Source organism: Dipteris shenzhenensis, chromosome 23 (genome assembly GCF_047967505.1).
Source record: "Dipteris shenzhenensis isolate YYH24624 ecotype China chromosome 23, Dip_SZ_1.0, whole genome shotgun sequence".
NCBI lineage: Eukaryota > Viridiplantae > Streptophyta > Polypodiopsida > Gleicheniales > Dipteridaceae > Dipteris > Dipteris shenzhenensis.
In genome coordinates, this window is record NC_141618.1 from 39,085,919 (window position 1) to 39,111,917 (window position 25,999).

At 40.9% G+C, this 25,999-nt stretch overlaps 1 protein-coding gene across 1 annotated transcript; it reads right to left on the minus strand.

Annotated features, from left to right (window-relative positions):
• Positions 1 to 829: 829 nt before the first annotated feature.
• Positions 830 to 3,671, minus strand: LOC147887362 (O-fucosyltransferase 35-like). Its single transcript, XM_087394288.1, has 9 exons — positions 3,498 to 3,671; positions 3,249 to 3,377; positions 3,047 to 3,131; positions 2,807 to 2,877; positions 2,583 to 2,671; positions 2,345 to 2,477; positions 1,800 to 2,029; positions 1,241 to 1,717; positions 830 to 1,058 (listed from the first exon to the last, which is right to left on the minus strand). Exons 1-9 carry the CDS (start codon positions 3,669 to 3,671, stop codon positions 830 to 832), a joined length of 1,617 nt encoding a protein of 538 aa, XP_087250414.1.
• Between the last annotated feature and the right edge of the window lie 22,328 nt (positions 3,672 to 25,999).

The following is a 25,999-nucleotide window of genomic DNA, read 5'->3' on the forward strand; positions in this document are numbered from 1 at the left end:
GTGTCGATGAATCGGACCTTCAAGTGAGCAACTGTCAGGATCGTCCATTTGTACTTAAGTCATTGTAAAGGTAGAATTAAAGGCCGTGACAGGTTGCTTTGTACAAAGTCTCATCCAGAGCAATATTTCTTGTAAACATATGATAATATAAAATTGCAAGTATAGATATTGCTATTTTTTGAGGTACAAAAGAGTCTTTCATGACTCTTCTCTATTTAAATATTTTAATTTTTTGAATATTATGAGTGTTATTATTTTCTCCATTGGATTTAAGTGTATTTTCATCAATTAAATTAAAATTTTCTTATTTTTTAAGTGTTTTTCATGGATTCAAATTAATAACTCAAAAATTTCTTTTAACATGAATAGGATTCTTAAAAACAAGAAATACAAAACTAAGATTTAATAGTAGTTTTTCCATTATTAGTGCAACATTATAGAGAGATATTGTGAAATTTATTATGTGAAAATGACAGTGCCACAAAGTATACTTTTGGTTATCGAATGACATTTTCATAAAGTAAACTTTGCATATGGAAAGGATTTTTTAAATTAGGCGAAATGTAGACATAGGAGTCCAAACTTAATGAAATATGTGTTATAAGTAAATGAGTTGGAGGGAGTTGGAGGGAGTTGAAGGATGAATGCTAAGGCTAAGTGCCAAAATTAATGAAATGTGTGTTATAAGTAAATGAGTTGGAGGGAGTTGAGAGATGAATGCTAACTGCTTTTGTCTCAAAGAATCTTTGGCTCAAAAAATGCTTGGTTTCGAGGGAGTTCGTGGATAAAAATTGAATGCTAGCTAAGGCTTTGTCTCAAGAATTTCGGCTCAAAATGCTGAGATCAATGGCTCATCATCTAGTTTTCTTTCTTCACAAATGCAATCGGGAAAGGGATTAGCATAGAAGTTTGTCTCTAGCTTTGGCATTTCTTTTTCAGGTTCCCGTGGATGTGGAATCCCACGTCGATTTGCATGCATTCTTACCACTTCTGATTTGAAATCGTTGAATGTGATCAATCCAGACTCCAAAGCGTCTACCAACCGGACGTAGTTTTTCCTGATATTACAAGAGCAAAAGGTCACAAAATGTGTGACGGGCTGATAATAGTGGACGACTCAAATGTCCTCATGCACAGTTCTCGTTAATACAATGCTTGCTGTCTCACGATAGAATGAACACAAAGAGGACATGGAAAATCTGTGCAGCTTGGTTGGACACACAAAAAAGCATTGAAATACCTGTCAGGGCTTATCGTCGTCCTGTAGCCTTCGAAATACCGATGTCCTTGTACAAGCTTTGCCATGTTTCCATCGTACGTGTACACAAATGCATCGCTTTCAACAGCTACGATGTAATCCACCCCAGCAAGCCTGTTCCTGTATTTTAGTAGCGGGGCTAGCTCGCTCTCTGTTGCCACAGTTGAATGTGAGGTGATATTAGGAAAGTGGACTTTCAGGGATGCCATACTTCCCTTCCCGTATGGCTCGCCGGCTACAAGATATACTTGAGTGTATAAAGGGTAGCCTAAAGCTTTCAAAAGAAGTCCTGTCTCGTGAGGCGTCAAAGGGCACCCTCCTTGCAGCCGCTTCATCTCTCCATCGATCTCCTTCTCCCTCCAGTGCTTCACTTGGAAGCGCATGTCACGCAGTTCTGAAGCTTCGTCTGCTGTTAGCCCGTGAGTGCAACCAGTAAAAGCTAGCATGTCCTTTTCGTACCTGTGCATTTTCATTCTTAAACCCTAGAAGCCCTTATAATTACCCATGCCAAATACGTAGCTTCTTTTGCGACCAACCTTACCTGAGATGAAGGGCCATGTAGGGACGGGCAGCGCTTCGAATTCTTTTCACTATAGAGTTTCCAAGCTCTCTAATAGGCTGGGTAAACTGCAAAGCGCGATAGTTTGTGCGGCAACGAAGACGTTGTATGGAAGCTGGCAATCCAGTGTTCACTAAGCGGGAATTCGCATGTGTAAAATGCAGCACCTGGTTCTCTTTGAGCAGCTGAAGCAACCCTTCGTAATAGGTTGCCTTGCATATTCAGCGGTACCAAAGGGGCAAGTCAGTGAAAATTGCAAAAAATCAATGGCTTTCGATTTCAGATAGTATTCAAAAAATCAATCGCTTCGTCAGCCTTCCTTTCTACGGAAATTACTTTGTTGGCGACACAGATGTTTGGTTCAAGGAGGCGCTTATTTTTCTAAAAAGAGATTAGCTTTAGATTAACGTAGTTTTTTCTGTCCTTTGTACTCGTGACGCCTCTCAATCGTCTTGGATGGTATGCAAGAAGAGTGAACTAGCAAGAACAATCACAGGCTTGTCAATACCGAGTGAGCTAAAGTTTACCTTGGAACGAGAAGAGGGTCTCTTTAAGATAGGTGTTACATTTTGCAAAGATAGGGGCAACATCTCCACAATATGCACGTCGTCTTTAAGGGTTTCAATAAAATGGTCAAGCTGAAAGATGTCGCTGAATTCGCTGCAGACGCAGTCTCGTTAGATATGTGATTTGAGTCGCGGAAACAATTCTTCCGAACTTTTAATGAACAAGAGAGTTGAGCAAAGTGGCAAGCCCCTTTTCTACCTTGAATCATCCCAGAAAGACATGTGGTCTAGAAATGGTATCACAAGAGTGGCATTCATTATTCTAGCTATAGCCACCATGTCACAGATCTGAAAGCAACCCATGAACATGAGAGACAAGTGTAAGAGACGGGCGCTCGGGCCTGGATATTCTTTAGCAATCTTCATTCAGGCCATCAATTCCTTGCATTAAGTCTATGAGGAGAGATAGTTTGGTGAACTTACACCGGCTCTCATTTGGTTCAAACCACCATTCGCGGTCACCATGATGTAGCCATTGGTCTCATAAACAGGCCCTGCCAATATAGTTTGAAAATTTTGAGGTGAGACGGCATAAACCCAGAATGCCAAGCACAGGTTGCTTAGGATATTCACTGACAGTATATATATTACAACTATAGACAAGCATCCATTACCAAACGTAAATTGAAATTGATCGTCTTGGCACGTTGGGAAGGAACTTACTGCGGTCCTCCTCAATTCGATCAATGCACTTTGTATACGTTGCTGTATTTGAGGTGTCCCAGAGAGAATCGATAACATTTGATTCCTAGGAGAACACGTTCGGTCAAACCTGAAGGAACGAGTGTAGCAAAGTAGGCTTCCGCGATAAACTTTCCTCATGCTTTGACCCTTAGAAATTTAGGTCTTCCAGCTAGTAGAATACCTGAGTGATCGGGTTACTCTCATTTTCCAAGAATCGTGACGGACTGTATAGCGTGGATGGAACCTCTTGAATAATTCTTTTGTAGGCTTCAGTGTGCATGTTCCGGATGAGTGCATTATTAGAAACAATCTGTAAAACTCAATGATGTTAATTAAAAACTTGATCCGTTAAAACCGAAGAGGAACAATGGGCGCCGAGCTGCACAGAATTTCTTGCATTTTTCGTTGTTACTACATGCTAGGATTTTACCGAGAGTCCCTGTTCGGAGTCCAATTCCTGCCATCCGAGCATAAGAGTTACAACGAGCAGCGCGCATAGACAGACTGCCCATTGCTGGACTCGGCATCTCCTATTGTCGACGACGTAGACATGAATCACGCAATTGGGCGGCGGGCGCTCCACGGAGGTTTTTCGGTTCTTCATAAGGATCAGCAGTCCCGTTGCGGGGGCAAGAGGCCTAGCTACTGCTTAGAAGCTGGCTTTCGCGGTCGGGAACCTCTCAAACGAAACTAATTTCGTTTCCAAGGATGGTTTGACTAAACAGTGATGCGATTAGAGCTAAGCATGATTGAAGCTCCAAACAATAAGCAACATGATTTCGTGGGCATCTGGGTGCAAGGGCTGATGCAAACTAAGGGGTACTGATTTGTGCAGAAACGCCAATTGCGAGCACTGATTCAATTCTCAAACGAGACGGTTCCAATAATATTAGAGACAATTGCCGCAACGAGTGAGGGGCAGTAAGTGGCGACTGCAGGACGATTGCAACTAGCAACCGTTAACAGATGGGAGCGACATAGGCAATGCAACTGCAAGCTGTGAGCTGTGATTAAATCATCGTAATCGGGGGGTGCCGATGCAAAACACAATTGCACTGAGAGCAACTGAAACGAACTGCAAGGACAACTGAACTTGGGATGAACGTCATTGAAGTTGGGAGGATGTCCGTGGCACCCATCTGAGAGAAGCGATTCAAGCACGGCATCTGAAAGATGCGTACACTCAATCCACAAAAGTGACAATATCTGAGAGCAGCGAACTGTCACGTTCTAAAACGCGAAGACAGAATTCTCGGCACTCCGCTTGTGCGAACTGTAGACGAGGAAACGCTCCATGATAGGAGCTTGTATTGGCAGTTCGAACGGTATTAACGACGCATGGAAGAGATTAAGAATGAAGAAGGGTTGTAATTCTGGCATGTACTAATCCGGAGTCATCAGAGCACACTGATGCCAGGGCTATTGTAGAGCAAGTGCTCACAGACACTGCAACAATAATTTAATTTGAATTCTCTGGCAGGATGATCCGAGCACTCATCTACGGAAATGCAATATGATCAACAGTCATGCAATATGATCAATCGAACACTACACCCGAAACATACAACACCACCACCACAATAATGGGTGGGAATGGACAGCACTCAGCAAATTTAAGCCAACAGTAGGCAATTGTTATTTAAGGCATTAGCGAGGGCTTCGTCGATCTAATCTAGGGCAGATGCTATCTCGATTATGACTAATGACAGAAAGGCGAGAGAGAATGGAGCTTTGGTTACTCCGTTCCAATAATATATCTTCCCTATCGAACTGATGCTTTCTCCGGCCACAACTTTGTCATACCTTAGTATCAAACCTATCGATTTCTCCTTCTAGAGCCTTCAAAGTCTCTTCCCGTGATTCATAAATTAAAGAGATCCTTCCTTACCTTATCATTGTGAATATTTAATCATTACGCATTGAACCTTCCATCACAACATTAAACCCTACACTTGGTGAAACACCTCATTACCCATGAATTTCTTCCAAACCCTTCAATTAGATTACCTTTTCATGTCCTTTTCAATCAACCACCAACGTTTGGTCACAATCACCAACCTCAAATAATTTTATGAAAATATATGAGGAAACTCATGACCTTTTTGAAGCCAAATAACATCTCCATGATGCCCCCCAATATAGTAAAACTTGTGAGATTTTTGAAGCACAATTGATATTTCCATGATGCTGCCAAATAGGTTTGATCCCTCCCACCCCTCGGCCAAAATGCCAAAGGTAATCAATGTTTCACAAATTGTCTCTTCTAGCATGGCAATTTTGAAGCCCAGTGAAGTCTCCATGATGCCCAATTCAATACCACATTGATTTGAAAAAACATGATGTTGGCTAACAATTGTGCAAAAAAGTGATGAAAACGACAGTGTAACCATAATATATGATTTCCCTTACCATGCTAGGATTGAATAATCCTTCATTGAATCAACTCTCCTTTTTATCCTAGCTATATCAACATTTATTGAGGATGATATAAACATTGTGTGATTTTCTCCCCAATGCTAATGAATTTTCCATTATGTATTGGTTGTATACATTGAGCATGGATAAAGAAATCATTTTATTGAGAAATGAAATTTGTTCCAAACGTTCAAAAGGCACTAGTATACACAAGTCCTTTCAAGATGCTTTTGTATGGGCATCAAAATAGAGGGTAAAATAAGGGTTGACCTATGCATCAACAACACTACAAGACACGACCCATTTTTCGACACCGATATCGATGCTAAATACGAAGAAAAAAATAATAATAAGTGAAAAGTGTCGAAAAGTCCATCAATGTGGATGTCGCAAAGAAACCGTTGGTGTGGTCGAGTCGGTGTCACCGTCGGTAAAATATGCCCGACAGTGTTAGTATGGGCATCAGTATAGGCATTGGTATATACTGACACTGCAGTGTCAGTACAAGCATCGATATATATTGATGTTTTTACAGACGCTATAAAAAAAATATGTGGGGCAGGATGGAGCTTGTTCCAGTCCCATCCTGCCCCACATAATTTTTTTTCCCAATAAAATCACGATTAAATGTTATAATTAATGTGGAGATGTACATTACAATTTTGTAAAGAAAGTCTACATAGTAATGGCAATATGCTACAAACTAGCAAATCCGCCAAAGTAATGTGCTAATGCGCTACAAAATGGCAAAAGTGCCAAACTCCAAGATGGCAAATCCACTGAGTTGGAAAAATAGATGATTTTTATTTTATGCATGAAGTATATAAGTTGTAACTTGTCTAGATTCTAGACTCTTTGGAAAGACTTGTCACTTAGGAGTAGGTAAAGAGTTTGTTAGTTGCATGGCTTGGAGTTTTAGTTTAGTTACATAACTTAAGATTTCATTCTAGATGCATGAAACATAGTAGATAGATACCAGCAAATCTCAGAAAAATGGTATAGTAGACATTAGCACACGAAATGATTTACTTTTGGAATAGTTTATGTTTGTGTGTATGATTTCTTACTTTTAGCATATGTATATATTTATAAGCATGTAACTATACCTAAAGAAAAAGTCAATGAGGCGGTTTGGTGTTCGCTTAAGCTGACTTGTAACAACTTGTTCGTTGATGAATAATATTATACCACGTGCCAGATGGAGGTTCGCTTAGGCCGACTTGGAACATCTCGTATGTGGTTAAAATTCATACTATATATTAATGAAACTCTACAACCTAGTATTTAAGAATGATGAGGAAATATTTGACTTTGAACCAGTTGCGGGCTCACTTATGCCGACCATTTGCATCTTGCTCGAAGTCTAGGTAGTTGTGGAGCTCACAATTCACAACAAGACAAAGCACCTACAGACGTGCACACAGACGCATTTACTCAACTAAGAAAAAACTTACGGGCACGTCTATTTGCACGTCTATTCGTGCATCTACAAACCCATATCTAAAGGTGCATCTATATAGTAGACAGATGCGCCTATAGACATGCACATAGACACGTAAATAGATGCTCTGTAGAAAATTTAAAAAATAGACAGACGCATTCTTAAACGCGTTTATAGACACATTTATAGATGCGTTTATAGATTCATTTATAGACGCCCAAATAGACGCCCCTCGAATAGACAGACGCATATATAGATGCATTTATAAACGCCCTGATAGACGCGCTACATAATATTTTTTAAATTTTGTGTGCTTGAATAGAATGCTATGTATGTTGTGTATGGTATCTAGTTACAGGAATCCCATTTCCACATTGTGTAATTCAATTCTTACAGCAAACTGCATTTTAATTAGTACTCTTGCAAGCACATCGATAGCTGACAATTACAATTCCAAATAAAACATTACAACTCCAAAACATTTAGCTCACAAGGCATTAATTGATAGAACGTTGCACAAGAATATTGAAAGCCAAAAAATTAAAAAGAGTGTATATTAATTCATAGCTCAAAAAGTGCTTATATGTACATATAGCATGAAGCTAAGCTATGTCCTGTGGCTTCAAGTACCAAAAATAAGAGGAGTGTATATACAAGAGGCACGAAGCCAAGCCAGTGGCTTTAAGTACAAAAAAGAGTAGCTAGCACTACTTCTAGGACTAATCTAAGTTCTCCATGTCCTCGCTCCCTTCTACACTCCCTTCTACGCTCCCTTCTCCACCTCCTTCCTCCTCATCTTCTTCCTCATCTTCTTGTGCAGGGTCCTATAAACAAGGGACAACATATATCAATGTATGAAAAATCAAATCTTTACTTATAATATTGACATTATTTAAATACTTTCAAATACCTTGGGGGGCGCTCCAGTTGCCCAGATATACTGCTCCTCAGTAATCAACCCGTCATTATAGAAGTGACTCCATGTATCTCCTCTGCGATGGTGGCAGTAGTAAGCTATCTTGACAGGAGTAGGGTACCTGCTCACGATATCAAGCTACAAGATGACACAATTTGCGGAGGGGTTAGTACAAAGAAACAACCTCCTAATAAACTACATGAACAATATAATTTGAGATCGATACTTACAAATTGGGCCTCCCATGATTCAACACCCCCTGCTCCACAATGCACGCTTCCATATTACTCCATTTGGATCCTTCGTGCCTCCACGTGCTGCAAACTGGATTCCTCCTTTGTTGAGTTCATTGCTTTCTTCCACTCACGCTTGTGAGCAGTGTGGGGCGAGCCCCTTGGTGGTTGACCTCCCTTGAGTCTGGTAAGCTCCGCTAGTGCTTGCCTCTTAAGCGAAGATCTTTTATTGCCAAGTATCATAACAATCTTTGACTTGGCCCATTTATCTGTGCACTGAACATTGGGGGGGTTAGGAGACCTAGAGCGAACGGCAGCGAGGGTCTCATCAGCCAACCTCTTTAGATGGTCTTTGTAGTGAATAAAGCAATCTCTGTAATTGTTAGCAATTATAGAGCACATGAAGGCCATGATGTCCTTCCCCGGTGCATCCATCAAGATGCCTCCTGTCTGAGTGATGTCATAGTAGATCGTACCATCACCCGGAGGCACGTCTAAATCATCTGAATCATCCTCGTCCCCACCACCACCTCCCAAAGCACTGTGCCATGCATCCCTCACCGCTCTTCCTACTACTATGCCTACTACGATGTTGTGTCGAGCTAGTATGCTAGCCACTCATAGCTAGAGAAGCGACTCTTGACTAAACGAGACTATGTGGACCACGTAGCTGGAGAACCGAGTCTCGACTGCACGGGAGTACGTCGACGACTCTGCGAGGTAGAAGGGCCTCCTGACGGCATGGAGGAAGGGACATAGGATGGCATGGGGGAAGGGGCTCGGCTCTGTAGCCAGCTGGGTTGTCTTGACTCCATTGGGGTAATCTCAACTGGTGTGGGGTTGGGGTGGTTTGGAGTCTATAGTGCCGACTCCTGGGGGGTGTTTAGAGTACCCGTCATGTAGACGTATAACTCCCTAGGACTAGGAGGGTGCTCCAAAAGGTTATATAACTCTCAAAAGATGGTCTCCGGAAGATCAGGTGAGAGCTTCCTGGCCACATGATGAACTGGAAAAAAGAAAAAAAGAAGATTACTAATGAGCTGAGAAGAGAAAAAGAAGAGAAAAAGAGAGAAGGAAAGAGAGTAGAGAAGAGAGGAAAAGTGGGGATAAAAGAGGGGAGAAAGGAGAGGAAAAGAGAGGAGCAAAAGAGAGAAAAAGTGGGGATAAAAGAGAGGAGAAAGGAGAGGAAAAGAGAGGATAAAACGAGAGAAAAAGTGGGGATAAAAGAGAGGAGAAAGGAGAGGGAAAGAGAGAAAAAGAGAGGAGATAAGAGAGAAAAATTACCACGAAAAGAGAAGGAAAGAGAGGATAAAAGAGAGAAGGAAAGAGAGGAAAATAGAGGAAAAGAGAGGAGAAAAAAAGAGAGAAAAAAAGAGGAGATAAGAGAGAAAAGAGAAGGAAAGAGAGGATAAAAGAGAGAAGGAAAAAGAGAGGAAAATATAGAGTGCAATCCCTTTTTTCAATCATGCTTTCCCTTTCCATCATTCATGCAATCCTCTTCTTCAATCATGCAATCCCTTTCCATCATTCATGCAATCCCTTTCTTCATTCATGCAATCACTTATTTCCATCATTCAATATGCAATCCTTTTCTTGGAAGTGGAAGTGGAAAGGGAAAGGGAAGAGGAAAGAAAAAGGAAAGGAAAGGGAAGGGAAGGGAAGGGAAGGGAAGGGAAGGCTAGGCTAGGGACAAATAACAAAGCGCATCTATCTTCGCATATAACAACACGTATATAGACACGGCTATTTGTTTCCAAAAATATAGTAGACGCATCTATAGATGTGCTCTTAGATGTGCTTTTAGATGCGTCTATAGACATGCTCCGACAGACGGACTATTCTAAAAACTCAAAAAGGACATGCGCTCGACACAAAAGCATAACACTAGTACCGAAATATTCGTTTCTTGGATACGACAAAGAACAAATCCAAAGAGAGCAACTTTCAAAGAAGATCAACCTAAAGAGACTTACCTTGGATAGAGGTATGGAAGCTTCTTGTCCTTCTTCAAAGCTGCTTCTCTTTCTTCTCTTCCTTGTTCACCCTTTGCTTCTCTTTCTTCTCTTCCTTGTTCACCCTCATCTCTTGTGTGCTTGGAGATGATTAAGCTTGGAGATAAGTGTGGATGCTCGAAACTATGTCTGTTAATAGCAAAGCAAGCCGTGTGACACTAAAAGTATGTGAAAAAAAGCAAGCGCACTAAAAGTAGGTTTGAAAATTGCATCTGTAAGTGCGTCTAATTGTGCGTCTAAATGCGCATCTAATTGCATGTCTACAACACAATTTAGATGCACCTATATACGTGCACCACAGAATAGACGCAGTTTTCTCGGTATTAGACATGCCACATAGTTTTAAGATTAAATATTTGATACAAGAGCAAATTTTTTGGGTTGTTTATTTGTAGGATGTCTTCATCTTCAACAAGTAACTCCAGTGAGGATGAATCCCTCCATATCCACCATCACAAAATGTGGTTGGAGCAAAAAATCAAATGTATGTGTGATTGATGTCGAGGAAACATGTATCGTGCATGCATGATTACACTCAATCACATCTCAAAGAATGGAGAATGGGATGCGACCATAAACATGGTAAGTGTTAAAGAGTTAAGGTTGATTAAGATACCTATGGGTGTTCATATGTTTGAGTTATGATCCCATTTTAATTTGATAAAGGATGTAGTGCCACACCTGCACATGTTGCCCTATGCTCGTCATGAGGAGGTGAAGTGTTGGCGATATGAGGTGGGATCTTCAAGAGGGACCGTTATGGATGCATGGAGTGATGGTGATAGTAGCCCTCCTCCATTACCTCATGAAGCCATGGAGGAGGAGGTGTTTGATGATATGGTGTAGGATTTATATGTCCATCAATCCAAAGGGAGGGATGATAGCATGGAGCAAGACGATCCTTTTACTGCAGCATCGACCCCACTATTTGACAGGTGCACATTCTCTATTCTACGTGCCTCCCTTGAGTTACTAAACTTGCAAACCATCTATGGATGGAGCAATGCAAGTTTGAATGCATTACTCAAGTAAGCTTTAAAGTCTATTTTGCAAACATGGTGAATTATGCTAGTGGGTCAATTACTCGAATGCTTTTCCTCATTTATGGTCTTCACGTGCAGGCTATTGTGTAAAATGCTTCCAAGGGAGAATAAATTACCGACCTCAAGAGATATGGCAAGGCAACATGTGACCTCTCTTGGAGGATTAGATTACAAGCACATCCACGCATGCGTCAACGATTGTGTTTTGTTTCATGGACCACATAAGGATGCAAGAGAGTGTCCTACTTGTGGAGAGGCAAGATATAGAGTAGATCTCAAAACTTTGGACGTGCCTCGTAAGGTTCTGTGACATTTTCCCATAATCCCTCTCATCCAACATATGTTTAAGTGTAAATTTATTACAGAGCTCATGTCATGGAATTCCTCCCATCGATCAACCGATGGCAAGTGGAGAACTCCTGCAGACACTCCTGCGTGGAAGCATATTGAAGACACACAGCCAAGCTTCAAGGAAGAACCTAGGAGCTTGAGACTTGGATTGGGTATGGACGGTGTGAGCCCATTTGGTCTCAAAAGCACCTCTTACAGTGTATGGCTAGTGATATTGGTAAATTATAATCTTCCACCCTCTATGGCGATTAAGAAAGGACATGTTATGTCATCCCTTCTAATTCCAGGGAAACATAAAGTCAAAAACCCTGATTTTTATTTGGAGCCTTTGATTGATGAGTTAGAGATACTTTGGAGAGGTATCGAGGTGCATGATGTGAGCAGGCCTCCCTCGTCATGAGACTTCAACTACAAAGCAGTCTTGATGTGGATGATGCATGACTTCCCAGGCTATGGTGATTGTTCAGGTAAGCATTGCACTTCTAATTATGAGTAGGCAAAGGATGTGGCACCTTCAACTCTTAATTGTGTCTATTGTTCAGGTCTCACTACTTCAGGCTACAATGCATGTCCTGTTTGTGGTCCTTCGCTTATTGCCTCACGGGCAGACACATTAAATAAGGTCATCTATGAGAATCACCATCGGTTTCTCCCACCTAATCATCCTAGATATGTTTCCCCTTGGAATGAAGTCCTCCCACAATCACTCACTGTGGGAGATTGGGTGAGAATTCAGGATGGTTCCACGACTCCTCCACCACTTGGCATAAGCCGGTAAGGGTTTGTAACTATTGTGTGCTATATTGGCTGGAAATAAAGATTGTGTGCTAGCACCAACTTTTGTTTAGATACTCCATCTTTTATCGTTTACCATATTGGTCCCACCTCAAGATCAATCACCTGCTTGATCACATGCATATCTTCAAGAATGTGGCATCTACCATTTGGGAACATTTGAATGGGACACGAGATTCCACAGGCATAAGGGAGGATCTATGTACCACAGGGAGGATGCCTAAAGCTTGGCCACAAGAGAGACCAAATGGGCGTGTTTTTTTACCTCGTGCATAGTGGAGGTTATCAAAGCTAGAGATGGTGGCGATGAAGCGCCCTATTACTACAATTCGTACTCCCACTAGATGCATGAGGTGTTTGAAGGGGGCCTTTACAAAGAGCAACAAAAGAGGTGTAGAGCAACTATATGGCTTGAAATCTCATGATTGGCACAAGATGCTCCAAGTAAGTATTTTATGTGCATAATATCTTTTTCCTTTCAAATTTATGAGTGAATTAGAAGCAACTAATCTAATCAACCAAAATGTGATGCATATCAATGCTCCATGCAAGGTGTCCATATTGCTAATATGGTATACTTTTTCATTTTTAGGTATGTGAGCTCAAAGGAAATAGATCCCACCATGCTTTAGAATGCTCGAGTTATGTCAATGCAGGTGGTTTGTTTAGTGGAGGAGAAATTTCCATGTTCTATTCTCACAAGCCAACTATATGTCATAGTGCATTTGGTGGATGACACTACTACACACGGATCCTATTGCGATGTTTATGTACCAACGTTTAGCGCCGTTTAGCGTTAATCATCGGTATGAAAAGCGGGTTTCCTAAATTGTCGCTATATAGTGACTTTTGCTAAAAGTCGCTATATAGTGACTTTTAAGTGTCGCTATATAGCGACATTGATATACAAATTTATAGCGATGTTTTTCTAGAGAGGTTTTTTTTTTTTTTTGGCCTTAAAAGTTAGTTTTTTCCAATGACAAATTTTTTTAAATTTTCATACATGTTTGAGCTCATAGAGAATAAAAAAATGAGAACATGTACATCAAGCCTTTGAAGCTCATATATTCATGTCCAAGTTTGAGATGAGAAAAATCAAATAAGAGCATTTACATTAACTGTTTCATCTTGAGCCAAGTCTAAGGCACTAAACAAGTCTATCTCCAACTCTATACCAAGTTGATCTCCTATATCATCATCGTACTCTAGCATCGTACGTTCACCTAAAAGTATTTGATCATCTTCTTCAATAAAGCTTAAGTGTGGTGATTCTTGATGATTGTTGTCTTCTTGCTCAATATCGTGATCTCCATCCTCCTCCCGTGCGATGTCATTATGCGCATCTTCCTCTTGGATCATATGGTGATCTACATCTTCTTCGCTAGATTAATCAATTGGATCTGGCATTGGTAGTGGCATCTCCATATCCACATCTCGATCTTCAAAAATTTGCTTACTTCGTGGTGCAACTTGGATCACGTACCACCATCTTGGATCAGAACAATCCGGATGAAAAACCACCTATATTGAAGATGGGTGCCAAATGTCGTCACTTATATATATGAAATTATGCTCAAGTACATGTATCAATGGACTTTAAAAACGAAAGCTTCGACTACTTAAATCATTAGTATGCACCTGCTCACAGTGCTCGAGAAGAACAAAAGTATCACTTTCATCAGTCCAATGTTTGGTGGAGTCTATTGCAAAGAGACCGCTACTATCTTTTCTCACTGTCGCATGGGGACCGTTGTAAGTAGTTCTAAACCATTTTACATCAAGAATGAAAATAGTAAATCGTCTGAAATCAATTTCATAGATGTCGCGTATGGTTCCACAATAATCCAACTGTGAGGAGAGAAGATTGGTATTTGAAGCACTTTCTTGGCTATCTTGTGTGAAGTTAGCCATGACTCCACAATCATAAGTGACTCTCTTTGAATCGATGCATTCCATGCGAAAATGTCATCCATATGACCATAATGCACTATACTTTTTGTACTGTAAAAGAGCATCATTAAAACAATGAAGATGCATCTATTTTATAGAATATATTGCCACAAATAATTACTTAATTACGTCAAGAGGTAAGAAACTTACATGCACCATACATCCAGATGATAACTCTCGCTCGTGCTCGTTTATTGTCTCTCCATCACGTTCGGCTTTACATAGAGCCAGTTGTAGCCAATCAAGTGACATCTGAGTAGGGAGAAGAGCCAGATCCCGTGGATATGGTTGTGATCGCCTGTACATTACTCTGAATCTCGTCCTTGCATTTATTCTTTCTGCTTTGTCCACTTCATATCTCTCAATCCACCTTTGCATCTCAGGGCTATTGAGGGTACAAAACTTATTGAATTTCTCCATTTGCTCTTCGCTAATCTTTCTTTCAATTCCTTTTCCTTGGGAACCTTGCCAACGATGCGATCATCATCCTTGTTGTGCCAAGCTTGCAGTATATCAGGATCCGTGGATGCAAGAAACTCTGTGATATATTCTAATGACTCTTGCACAAGCCATCCCTCTGCCATGCTTGCTTCCAGTCTTGCTCTTTGTCTTACAAATCCCTATAAAGTTTTCATAAACCGCTCGAGAAAAAACATCCATCGACTATGAACGGTACCTGCTATAGCCACCTCATCAACTATGTGCACAAGCAAGTGGACTTGAGTTGTCATAATGCTTGAGGGAAAGTGCTTCTCAAGCAAGCATACGGCTTTGATGGATTCCACCCTAGCCTTCTTGATGCTCGATATAGAGATCTCTTTTTGAGATATCCACCTATTTCACATGTCCATGCATATGTAAGATATTTGAGATATCCACCTATTTCACATGTCCATGAAGAAAATACATAATGCGATTTGATAGTAAGCATACCTCACAATACCACAGATCTTGAATATAGCATTTCTAACATCTTCTTGTAAGCACCCTTTTATTGTAATTGGGAGAATGAACTATCAAAGCAACAATGAAGTCATGTCAACAATATAACATAATAATAATTACGCTAATGCATCACGATTATCAGTACACTAATTCTACTTAGAATACCTGTAAGACCTTGTGCCAATCATGGGACTTGAGCCCACTAAGCTTATTGTCCTTTGAAAATGCTCCTTTCAAGCAACGCATGTACCCTGTCGATGTTTGAAAAGAGGCAATGTCTGCCTTGACTGCTGCCTCCTCCCTCGTAGAAAGGATCCACATTGCTTTTGGGAGGACAACTTTTCCCGAAGCATGCACTTGGGGCCACAAACGAGACATCCTATTCATAGTACATAAGTCTTCTCGCACTCCTCTCGAGTCCTTGGAACCAACCAAGTGTGCCCAAATAGTAGCCCCCACATTCTTGAAGATATGCATGGGATCCAAGAGATGATTGATTTGTAACTTACCTCAATAAGGAAGCTCGTGAAAGATCGATAGCCTCTTCATACCAGGAGGAGGTTCCTCTCCATTCACCCTCTAAGCTTGAATCCGGTCACTTGCCTTCAAATATGATGGTGGTGGATCAAGCTGACCTCCACGTGCAAGATGGTCGAGCGGAAGGTATCGAGCATGACCTTCATAAACATTTTTCTTCATATGTTTGGAGTAGCATGCAAGCGATTTCAGAGCCGGTCCACATACAGGACAAGCATGGTACCCACTTGTAACAAGTCCTACACGCGTGCATGAATGTGTTAGTATAAGACATGCATGCAAAAGAGAGTCAAAAAAGCATAATCCCTCATTGTACATGTAAAGACACAACCATGTACCTGTGCACTCTCCATATCCTGGGTAGTCATGCATGGTCCATATCAAGATACCCCTGACCAAAATATCATTGGTATGTCTAGGAGCTCTGGAAATATCAAAGACCTGCACTCCTCTCCATAATATCTGTAACTCCTCTATCAAAGGTGCCATGTACACGTCCATGTTTTTTGCCTTGTACTTTCCTGGCACAAGTAGTGCAAGCATGAGGTGTCCCTTTTTTATTGTTAGCCATGGTGGGATATTGTAATTCACCACGACTATGGGCCATGTCGACCAAGATGTCGAGCATAACCCGAAAGGATTCATGCCGTCCATGGCTAGCCCAAGATGTAAGTTGCGTGGCTCCCTCGCAAAGTCCGACCACTGATTATCTATGTGCTTCCAAGCTACACAATCTGCGGGAATCCTCAATGTGTCATCAGTGGACCGATGAGATGCATGCCATGTCATCAACTTTGCTATGGATTTGCATCGGAACATGTGCTGTATTCTTGCAATGATGGAAAAGTATCTCAAGACCTTTACCGGTATCCACTCACCCTGCAAGTCATCTCTATATCATTGTTCCCCACACTTTGGACAACTAGCCAAATCTCCATGCTCATGACGAAAGAGAATACAATCATTACGGCAAGCATGGATGGTATCATAATCCATACCCACCATTACTAGCATCTTTTTCGCTTCATCTCTTGATGCGAGCATGGTATTTGGTGCAGGCAACATCTTCTGGAGAAACCTATGATAAAGACACTATCCAAATGATGATTCTCAAAACAAACAATATCCAAATAATGAGTCAAATTAATGCAAGAGCTAACCTCATTAAGGCCGAGACACTTGTATCCAACCACCCATACTTTACTTGTAGATTCAAGATTGAGAGACAAGCACATAGTTTAGACATCCTAGCACCCTCGTACAATTGTGTTGATTGCAACTCTCGCATTTTGACCTCAGACTCTGACATCACATGTACGTGGGATGTAGTGCCCCTAAAAATGGAATCCATCATGTCAACCATACCCTCGTCATCATCCAGGAGACTATAGTCTTGCTGAAAGTGAGAAGGTATATGTGTATCCTCGTCACCCTCCTCATCCTGTTTTAAGATTTCGTGTAAATATAAGATCTTCTATTTCTTGGTATACAATAAGATTGCGAACCTAAATAGCTTTGACTTATCGATGGTCCATCAACATGTGCAACACCAATGGGGGGTACTGGTTCCGGCTCCTCCCCATATATCCGTAAGTCGCGCATGATAATACGACGTTGATGTTGTACTTCTCGCTTGCAATGAGTGCAATGACAATACAACCTCTCCGTAAGCCACTTCATGCTCCCCAGCATTAGCGCATCATCGAATGAGCTTCCACTCGTCCCTTCCATCTACACTTATAAAATCACAACATAAGCATGAAGAAGAGATATTAACAGTTATAAAATAGCATGTTTGAGCTTCTTTTCATGTTACAACAAAAAGTGTCTGTAAGCGTCATTATATAGCGACCTTTTTGCTCTGTTCCATCGCTATATAGTGACGTTTTTAATTAAAAACGTCGCTATATAGCGACGGAAAAGCGTCGCTATATAAACCCAAAACTCTAATCACGCGGCGTTTTCTTCATCCTATTCTCTAATCTCTTAAGTAAGCAAGCCAATATCTCCTCCCACCTATTTTCGATGACCTCCCACCTATTTCAAGCAACCTCCCACTCTATTTTCCACTCCTCACCCTTTTCCTAGCTCTTGTACTCCCTCTCTACCCTTTTTTCTCTTTGGTTTCTTGAAAGGAAGTTCTTCAAGAGGTGAGTTTGTTTCAACAATGTAGGTTGTTTGTTTGTTAGCTTTAGTTTTGTGAGTGTTTCTTCTTGTATTGCTAAACCTGTAAACTAGTTTTCATGCTTGTTTTGAAAGGATTGAAACAAAAAACGAGATTTCAAGAAAGAAAGAAGACCTCGGGGGGGTCACTCATCATATGTAACCCTATCACGTGAGTTCAACCGAAGGATATTTTTTATTCCTAAAATTTACAGAAATAAATATACATAAGGGACTATTTAAAATAGTTTTGGAAAAAATTTACAGATTTGTATAGAAAAGGGGTACATTTTATTAATGAAAAAATTTACAGATAAGGGATTTTAAATATAGGCCTTGAACGCATGTGATATAGAGGGTTTATACATAGTGACCCCCCCGAGAAGAAGACTCACCTCTTTTTTCTGTATTTCTCTTCCTTCTCTTTCTCCTTGTCTCCTCAATCTCCTCCTTTCCTTGTCTCCTCAATCTCCTCCCTTTAAGAAGTTTCTTTTGTAATCTCCTCCTTCCACTAACATCTTATTTGAAAAAATGGGTTGTTTTCTCTCTTTTGTAGGGCCAGTCCACTACACCGAGTGGGACATACTATTTCAGGTAAGTGCTTCCTCTTTTTTCCATTTATTAATTTTGTTATTTGCATTGGCCTGCAGCTAGCACCTTAAGCGCTAGCTGCAACGATGGGTATAGGAACCCTCTCTTCCCCTCAAACTCTTTCCTTCTTCCCCCTTCTCTTATTCTCTTTTTTCCCTCTTCTCTTATTCTCTCTTTCCCCCTTCTCTATTTCCCCCTTCTCTCTTTTCCTTTCTCTCTTTCCTTTCCCTCTTATTCTCTATTTCCGCATAGCATGAGAGCATGAGCATATGCAGAAATAGAGAATAAGAGAAGCATAAGCATAAGCATAAGCTTATGCATGAGCTTATGCGGAAATAGAGAAAGAGAGAAGCATAAGCATGAGCATGAGCTCATGCTCATGCTTATGCTTCTCTCTTTCTCTATTTCCGCATAAGCTCATGCATAAGCTTATGCTTATGCTTATGCTTCTCTTATTCTCTATTTCTGCATATGCTCATGCTCTCATGCTATGCGGAAATAGAGAATAAGAGGGAAAGGAAAGAGAGAAGAGCTTATGCTCATGCTTATGCTTCTCTCTTTCCCCCTTCTCTATTTCCCCCTTCTCTCATTCTCTATTTCCACATAAGCTCATGCCCATGCATGAGCATAAGCATGAGCTTATGCTTATGCTTATGCTTAAGCTGAGCTTATGCTTATGCTTATGCTTAAGCTTAAGCAAGCATAAGCATAAGCATAAGCTCATGCTTATGCTCATGCATGGGCATGAGCTTATGCTTAAGTTTCCCCCTTCTCTCATTCTTTATTTCCGCATAAGCTCATGCATAAGCATAAGCATGAGCTTATGCGGAAATAGAGAATGAGAGAAGCATAAACATAAGCATAAACTCATGCTTATGCTCATGCATGAGCATGAGCTTATGCTCATGCTTATGCTTCTCTCTTTCCCCCTTCTCTCTTTCCCCCTTCTCTCATTCTCTATTTCCACATAAGCTCATGCTTATGCTTCTCTCTTTCCCTCTTCTCTATTTCTCTCTTCTCTCATTCTCTATTTCCCCCTTCTCTCATTCTCTATTTTCGCATAAGCTCATTCTCTATTTCCGCATAAGCTCATGCTTATGCTTCTCTCTTTCCCCCTTCTCTATTTCCCCCTTCTCTCATTCTCTATTTCCACATAAGCTCATGCTTATGCTTCTCTCTTTCATTCTTCTCTATTTCCCCTTTCTCTCATTCTCTATTTCCACATAAGCTTATGCTTATGCATGAGCTTATGCAGAAATAGAGAATGAGAGAAGCATAAGCTCATGCTTATGCTTCTCTCATTCTCTATTTCCGCATAAGCTCATTCTTTATTTCTGCATAAGCTCATGCTTATGCTTCTCTCTTTCCCCCTTCTCTATTTCCCCCTTCTCTCATTCTCTATTTCCACATAAGCTCATGCTCATGCATGAGCATGAGCTTATGCTCATGCTCATTTCCCCCTTCTCTCATTCTCTATTTCCGCATCAGCTCATGCTTTTGTTTCTCTCTTTCCCCCTTCTCTATTTCCCCCTTCTCTCATTCTCTATTTCCGCATAAGCTTATGCTTATGCATGAGCTTATGCGGAAATAGAGAATGAGAGACGCATAAGCTCATGCTTATGCGTCTCTCATTCTCTATTTCCACATAAGCTCATTCTCTATTTTCGCATAAGCTCATGCTTATGCTTCTCTCTTTCCCCCTTCTCTATTTCCCCCTTCTCTCATTCTCTATTTCCACATAAGCTCATGCTCATGCTTATGCTCATGCATGAGCATGAGCTTATGCTCATGCTTATGCTTCTCTCTTTCCCCCTTCTCTATTTCCCCCTTCTCTCATTCTCTATTTCCGCATAAGCTCATGCTTTTGTTTCTCTCTTTCCCCCTTCTCTATTTCCCTCTTCTCTCATTCTCTATTTCTGCATAAGCTTATGCAGAAATAAAGAATGAGAGAAGCATAAGATCATGCTTATGCTTCTCTCATTCTCTATTTCCGCATAAGCTCATGCTTATGCTTCTCTCTTTCCCCCTTCTCTATTTCCCGCTTCTCTCATTCTCTATTTCTGCATAAGCTCATGCTCATGCATAAGCATAAGCATGAGCTTATGCTCATGCATGAGCTCATGCTTATTCTCTATTTCCGCATAAGCTCATGCTTATGCTTCTCTCTTTCCCTCTTCTCTATTTCCCCCTTCTCTCTTTCTCTATTTCCCCCTTCTCTCATTCTCTATTTCCGCATAAGCTCATGCATGAGCATGAGCTTATGCTCATGCTTATGCTTCTCTCTTTCCTCCTTCTCTATCATGCTTATGCTCATGCATGAGCATGAGCTTATGCTCATGCTTATGCTTCTCTCTTTCCTCCTTCTCTATTTCCCCATTCTCTCATTCTCTATTTTCGCATAAGCTCACGCTTATGCTTCTCTCTTTCCCCCTTCTCTATTTCCCCCTTCTCTCATTCTATATTTCTGCATAAGTTCATGCTTATGCTTCTCTCTTTCCCCCTTCTCTATTTCCCCCTTCTCTCATTCTCTATTTCCGCATAAGCATAAGCATGAGCTTATTCTCTCTAACTCTTATTCTTTATTTCCCTCTTCTTCCTCTTCTCTTTCCTTTCCCTCTTCTTTCCTTTCCCTCTTCTTTCTCCTTGCCTATGCCCATGCATATGCCTATGCTTATGTTTGTTTTTTTGTTTTTTGATTTCGTGTTTGTGTCCATGTTAGACATGGGATCACGTTGCTCATCTGCCGATGAGTACGAACAACCTCATAGGAGAAGAGCTCATGATCTTTATGCTCCAGAGGACTTTGATTCCTCTCACGCGACTACCCCGAGGACTACCCCTGGTTCGACTCCTCTCGAACCTAGCACTATGACTACCCCTGGTCTAACTCCTCTTCCATGTAGCACTATGACTACCCCTCGGGGAACTCCTTTGCTAGCTGTGCATGGCTTTGTCAGGAGTCCTGATGAGTTTGTAGTGCAGATGAGCGATGAGGAGGTAGCGAGATTTTTCTCTCTGCTATCTTCGAGGACCTCAGTAATTCCCTCCCCTACACCGACGGGTGGATGTACTGCCCAGCCATCCCCTCATGCCCCTTCGACCGTGGGGTCATCACCTGCGCATGCCTCTCGTAAGGGAAGGAAGAGTAGGATGGGCGGCTCATGTTGTGCTGACTCGGGAGATGTAGATGAGTCAGCACACACACTCCTTTAGGTCTCCACTTGGCCTAGAGACACAGTATCAGGCAGGTCCCTTTCCCTCTCCTACTCCCACTGCTACTCCTTACTCCGAAAGTGCTCGCGCAGCTTCCACTCCTTCTGACTCTGCTACTGTCAGTCCTCCTTACTCATAAGGGAATCTCTCCTATCAAATCGCAGCTGCTTGGAGAGATAATAGAAGATAGAAAGGGCAAAGCAGTGATGGCCACCATGAGGAGGTTGATGAGTCATCACTTCAAGAGCGGCATAAATACCGATTGGCGGTATCAAGATGCCCAAAAGAAGCAAGCGGTCATCGATGAGTTAAAACAAAGATACCCTAATCTGCCAAATGTGGAGTTTAATGACGATTATATGCGAGAGCGCATGGGTTTGGTCTTGAAGCATCGTAGATCAACCTTGCGTACTTCCATCACAAAGGGGTTGGCTAAACGCAGCTGGGCAGACAAAGCTGATTGGAAGTACTTCAAGAAGCGACATAGGGACCATCCTAAATTGTTCGAGGGTCAGAGGAGGGCTGCGAAGAGATGGCTGGATGTCGTAGATACTTCGTACTTTGGTGCAGGCGGACGGTATGCGTTCGAGGCAACCGTGGTAAGTCTACTTCTTCTCATTTAATGTATTGTTCTATTTGTTTTACTACATATTACATGCACTTTAGCTAACTCTAACTCTCACAAATTGGATCCACAGCAAGCTGCGATGGGTCGTCTTTCTACAAATGTAGAGACGCGATGTGCATTTCGGATAGAAACAAAGCCGTGGTTCATTGAGCAAGAGGCAATGGAAGCGATGGTCGATTGGGTTGAGGTGGCTGCTCGCACGGTATAAGTTTACTCCTAATAGTAATCTCACTTTTTAATTTAAGTTCCAATCTAATTTTCGATTTATATGGTTCACTCTTAGGGTCAAAGCTCAAGCATCCCATCATCAGAGGTGAGCGATCAATAGGGCCAAGGATCAGATGCAGGTGATGAGGACGAGGGAGAAGACGCAGGTGATAAGGACCAAGGAACAGGCCAATAAGACGAGGATGATTCAGATTCGGATGAGTAGTAGTGGTAGTAGCATTTTGTATATCTGCTCGTTTGAGCAATTTTGTATCGCCCTTTCGAAAGGGTAATTTTGTTACAAACAATGTTGTATATGCCCGACATGTATATGCTTTTGTTGCTCATCATTTCACAAGAGCGATTTTGTATTACCCTTTTCGCAAGGGAAATTTTGTTATAAAAAAACTTTGTTTTGTAATTACAAAAAAAAAAAAGGATTGGTGGTGCTAAACAGGGCCATAGGAAGCCCTGTTTAGCCCCACTAACCCTTTTTTTTAGTTCTGTTAATCGTCGCTATATAGCGACGTTTACCAGTGTTGCTATATAGCGACGATTAATAATGTCGCTATATAGCGACGTTTGCCAGTGTCGCTATATAGCGATGGTCCTTTTTCGATGCTTTTAGTGACACTTATAGCGATGTTTGCACCCGTGAAAAAAAAAATTTAATGTAAAAAGTGTCAGTATTTTCGTCGGAAAATGGCCTATGCCTTGTAGTGTGAGATTGCTATATGCGGTACTATACATGCACGATGGTTGTTTTTCCTCGAGCGCTTCATGAAGACCTTGAAGGGTTTTGTGAGACAAAATGCAAGACCCGAAGGTAGCATGGCCGAGGGTTGGTTGGTACAAGAGTCACTTGTATATATTTATGAGTTTCTTGTTGATGTGGATAGCTCTCTCCCATGACTATGGAGAGATGATGAAGACCTAAGGATGACCTCTATTGTGCCTCAAGGGAAAGGACGCAACAAAGTAATAGACACGGAGTTGCTTAATAATATCAACCTCTATTGTGTGCTTAATAGTGATGTGATGAAAAGATGGGTGAAAAGATATGAGGATGCAAAGGCAAGAAGACAAGAAGAAAGGGCCCTCTTTTGTACACACCACAGATCTCGTGTGCCATACCCTCAGTATCTGAGAGCACTTCCAAAGGATATTCATGTGGATTGGCTACTTGACAAAATGAAGAAAGTAGAGAAGGACAAGGGGATGCTTATCACAATGGAAGAATGGGAGTATGCTAGGGGGTGCGTGAGCAAGGTCGGTATATAGAATGTTATGCATAAGTTAGGAGCTTTCAATAATTTAGATTGCTTATTTAATTAATTTTGTCTTGGTGTAGTGCACTATGTTCAATGCTATATGGTGTGAGGGAAGCATTTTCGAACACAACGGATTGATGATAAGAGAAACACACACGATTGCGGCATCATTGCTAGCTTTGAGGGAGCCATTATTGTGGCATAATTCAAGATATTATTAAGCTTGACTTTCGGCACTTATTTGTGTATGTTTTGGATGTAAAGTGGTTTAAGAATGTGGTGGAAATAGGCCCTAATGCAACAATCAAATACCATGCAAGTGGCTTAACTATTGAGTCCACAAAGTTTTGGCAAAGTAAGGACACACTAGTACTACCGCAACAATGTGAGCAGGTACTGTACACGCATATAAAAATACTCACTTTTAAATATTTGATATCTTCGATGCAAGGAAAATAACATGATTGTATTTGTGTTTGAATTAGGTTGTCTATCAACCAATGGTGGATAATAATAGATGGTGGCATGTCATACCTATTATGCCACGTTCCAAAGTGATGTATAGTACATTTACTAATATGGAGCGTATGGAGGATGATCATGGTCATGGAGGTGATGATGACCATGATACGAGAGAGAAGGATGATCATGAGATAGGAGATATAAATATTGAGGCCATTACCCGTGAGGATGAGCCTACCATTGGTGATGCTGATTTCGATGAGCACTTGAGTAGCACAAGTAGTAGGGGTTGAATGTATTTGTAGATCTAAACACTTGTTTGGATTTTGAAGTAGATAGTTTGGCAAGGGTTGATCTCATTGAGGATGAGATTGAACCGTAGCCCATCATTGATATTGGCAAAACTATTTTACATATTGTCTCATTCTCCTCACCTCACTTAACTTTTCTATATGTGGGTTTGCAAAAAAGCATTGATGTTAAAATTATGTGCTTCGATAATCATGGGCAATGTTTGGAAAGATGTGATGTACATTTACCAGCCTACACCAAAATCTCACTTTTTGTATTATCTATTTTGCATCTAAGTACGCATCTAATTCTCATTGTAGATGCACTAATAAACGCGCTAATACACATGCAAATAGATGCGTTGTTAGACGCAATGTTAGATAGGCCCATATTTTCTCAGTGTAGACGCACTAATAGATGCGTCAATACACACGCAAATAGACATGCTGTTAGATGCACCATTAGATGCACCCATAATTTCTCTATTCAAGCAATGCCTATAGATGCGCTTGCTATTTTGCGTGTCTATCAAGCGCATCTATAGTTGCTTTGTGTTGTTGTGAATTGCCGGCTCATAGCAACTCGCAAAATTATGTCGCGTATGTGTGGAGAGATAGTGGCATACATAGGTTCACTATCCTTATGTTTTATAGATTATTAGGTGAAACAAATTAGATATGAATATATTACATACGTTTTAATTTGTAGCCTTTATTAGGAAAACTCCATAGTACATATATACATAGAAAAAAACAATATTAAGGATTGAGGGTATTAGGTTAACAATTTCTCCTAGCTTAGACAGTAGTAGTAAAATTATTTATAATTACTTGTGTAAGTAATGCTAGCTACTGTACTAGTGTGTGTAAAATACCGACATCTGTCAATAGAGCATGATGTTGCAGATGGTCATGGTGTAGATAGATGCTTACTCGAGAGAGAGAAGAATGTGGGAAAAAGGCAATTTTCCATCCCACACCTATTTTAACAAGTAGATTACCACGTTTACAATCATCCAATTACATCGGGAGGGGGCAAGACAATTGGATGATTACTCTCTCTCGAGGTCCAGCAAGCTTGCATGGAGTATTCTAAGTTAGTGTCCCAAATAGCCACATTGATTTTGGATGTAGAACTACAAACGATTCAAAATATTGTTATGTACTGTCCTAAAACCTAAATGATATGGTAGTATCCAAAACATGATTACTAATGTGAATATACATAGAACTTATATAAAATTTTGTATGTTTCTCTTACAACCTTTATTGAAAGCATGGCTTTAGAAAAATGAGGAAGAAATCCAACAAAGGCTCGCGATTACGTAATGATGTTGCCTAACAAGAAGTGGAAATGCAACTTTTGTCATGAAGAGTACTCAGGCTCCGGCACAAGAATGCAAAAGCACTTCTTAGGTGATAGCAACAAACAGATTGGAAAATGCAAAGGGTGAGGAATTCAGAGAGTT